General features: G+C 44.6%; 1 protein-coding gene across 1 annotated transcript in view; it reads right to left on the bottom strand.

Moving 5' to 3' along the window:
* Nucleotides 1–240: 240 nt before the first annotated feature.
* The window catches only part of LOC107108995 (serine/threonine-protein kinase receptor R3-like), a 67,961-nt gene continuing 65,276 nt past the window's right edge, over nucleotides 241–2,925 (bottom strand). The window contains exon 10 of the mRNA XM_015409563.1: nucleotides 241–1,501. Within this exon, the coding sequence (XP_015265049.1) occupies nucleotides 1,367–1,501 (135 nt within the window). The 3' untranslated portion in view covers nucleotides 241–1,366. The remainder of the gene's footprint in view (nucleotides 1,502–2,925) is intronic.

Here is a 2,925-nt window from a genome sequence, read left to right as displayed (position 1 = left end):
CATAGGTACTGCAGTTTTTTAGGTCTGTTTCATGCAAGCATTTTTTTTCTGGTCACTTTTTTCCATTGTCTGGAGAACAGAGAGGCCAGGAAGAGCATAGTGCTCACAGAACAAAGTCTGAGTCCAGTGGCTCCTTTAAGACCAAAATTAAACTTTGTTAGTCTTAAAGGTGCCACTGGACTCAGACTTTGTTCTATTGCTTCAGACCAACATGCCTACCCCACCTATAATGTCCAGAAGTTTAACCAGTCTTCAAAAGGATGACAAAAAGTGGAAGACTTCAGAAATGGATGCAAGCAGCTCTTTCACCTAACTACTCACCTGTATGTGTACATGTCACAAAGCAGCTATCAAAGATACACCAGGCAAGCCAAGCAGGAAATGTGACCACTCTTGCCAATCACCCTACTTGTCTCTTGCAAAAGCGATTTCAGGGGAGTCTTTAGTATGGAGCACATTCCTTTCAGCTCTGACTTGTCCCACTGAATGGCTTACCTCTTCACAATCAAGTTAGCTTCCTTGAATCCACCACAGCCCAGGATGATTTTGTGGGTTATGTAAAGGGGGAGGGTACATTCACATGTAACACACATCCTTCTATGTGATTCTTTGCATGCCGAAAATGACTCACTTGTACATACATTTCCTGTACAAGCCTACTTCTGTCCTTCCATACACCCGACCATATTTTCACTCCATTGGACACTGCTGTAGCATATGCATACCAAACCCAAATATCTCTGGCACATGAATATGTGTGCATATAAATCATATCTGCCTTTTGCAAGCACTTGCCTTAACATCTGTTCTCTTGCTTTCTCCTTTATGCATGCATGCGTGTGAGTGTGCACACACACACTGTAGATGTACAGAGATGCACACAAATCCTACAGGCTCAGTTTAAGTGCTGGCTTATGAATGGACCTTAATTGGTGTTTCCAAGGAAGCACCCCTTTGGGCAGAGCGGCTGTGCTTTTTCCAAGTACGATCCCTCCCATTTTGCAGGCGTTGGTGGCGAGACGGGTTGGCGTCAGGTTACAGACCCGGAGGGTATTTATATTAATGTATGTGCTGGGAGAGGTGGGTGGTATTCCCCCTCCCTTTTTGTTGTTAAAGAAAACAAATTAAAGATGCCTGAAGCAAAATACATGGCTGTCATCTGTTCTGTAATTTTTTTCCTGCAAAGGATCACTCCCTGACATGGGGGCCCTAGCCTAGGTCTTCTTGGCTAGATTTCAAACATGGTTTGCTGTAGCCAGTGACAAAGGGCAGGACCTGCACTGAAAGGAGAAAGGGTGACCTTGAACTTTTTGCTGAGACAACAAGTCAGAAATCTGATCCCTGGTCTCAGAGCCAGTGCCTGCAGTTAGAAGTGTTGTTTGGGTTTGTCGAAGGAGTCGCTGAGCTTTTTCAGTGTCTTTTTAATCCTCAAAGCTGTAAGTCTGGCTGAGGGGCTCTGGTACCAGCATTCCTTCATGATCTTAGCCAGGGCAGACAAAGTCTGGGGAACACAAAGGGTGGGGGGGAGGGAGAGAAGGAGAAAGGAAACATTATTGTAATGAAGAAACAACTGCAACTTTCAACTAGTTTAGATTTCCAGTTAGTATAATTTCATGTACGGTATCTCAAACCCTGTGCTTGTATTGTATCAATTACAGATATGCAGATTTCCCACTGAGAAATTGCTAGTTGCACTGAAACTCTATTTTTTCCATAAAAATTCCTCAGATGTTTCTCCTGAGTGGGCGCCTCTTCACAGTTTACTTCAAAAACTGCCTTTAGACAAAATTTGATGGCAACTCCAGCCCTTAGTTTTACCAACTTTTCCCTATTATGGAGAGTTTCCTTGCCAGACTCCCAATGTCTGTTTAGTACATTGTATCTCACCCGTCCTCCAAGATGCTCTAGAGTCATATACATGGTTCTTTTCTTTTCTTCTTACAACAGCCCTGTCAGGTAGCTTAGGCCTAAAGAGCATAGCTTGCCCAAAATAATCCAATGACTTTCATGGCAAACAAGGATTTGAACACGAGTCTCCCAAGGTCTTTTCCAACCACTACACCAAACCACTAGTGCTAGTGAGATGCAGGAGACATCCATAGCAAACCCTGAAGAATAATCTACGTTAAGATATTTGTGGGTCTCATGGTGGGAATTAATGAAACCTTTTTTTGTTTCCCTCAAATTTTTTTGGAAAATCTCTAGATTCACCTCACACTTTTCCTGTAGATGACACTTGGTGGCAACAGTAGTACTTATGGTACCCCACAAACCTATGATAGGGAGATATTTTCATGTCTCATTACTACAAACAGGAAAAATGAGATCCAAAACATTAAGGCTATGTTGCCACTGCAGATTACTTTGTTTCAATCTGATGTAATAGCAATGTAAAGGCAGGATGAACTGATAGCAGAATTTGAACTTTTTTCCTGGGTATTCAGTGAAAAGGTTATACTTTGCCATGCAGCCAGATCTTGATTTAGCACACTAAAGTGGAGCTCTGGAAAACGAGCACGAAACTAAAATGTGGCCTTGTCATTAAAAAATGTTTTTGGTGGGCATCGTAGCTGCTGCCGAGAACAGCGGCGGCGGCCATAACTTTTTAAAGAGCCCCTAAGGAGAGCTGGGAGAGCCAGAATGACCTCTCGCCTGTGATGTCCGAGCGGCTCGGACATCACATGCAAGAAGTGGAATTTGCCTCTACGAATCCAAGGCCACCACCCCGAGGCTCAGGGAGGCGGGAGAACGTTTTGCCCCCCCCCCGGGCATTGCAGCTGCCGCCGAGAACAGTGGTGGTGGCCATAACTTTTCAAAGAGCCCCTAAGGAGAGCTGGAGGAGCCAGAATGACCTCTCGCGTGTGGTGGAATTTGCCCCTACGAGGTGAAATTTGCCCCTACGAGTCCAAGGCCCCCCCCCCAGAG

The sequence above is a fragment of the Gekko japonicus genome, unplaced genomic scaffold (assembly GCF_001447785.1).
Source record: "Gekko japonicus isolate JY-2015 unplaced genomic scaffold, Gekko_japonicus_V1.1 scaffold1459, whole genome shotgun sequence".
NCBI classification, from domain to species: domain Eukaryota; kingdom Metazoa; phylum Chordata; class Lepidosauria; order Squamata; family Gekkonidae; genus Gekko; species Gekko japonicus.
Note: the sequence above shows the minus strand (reverse complement) of the source record. Positions and strands in the feature narration are given on the sequence as shown.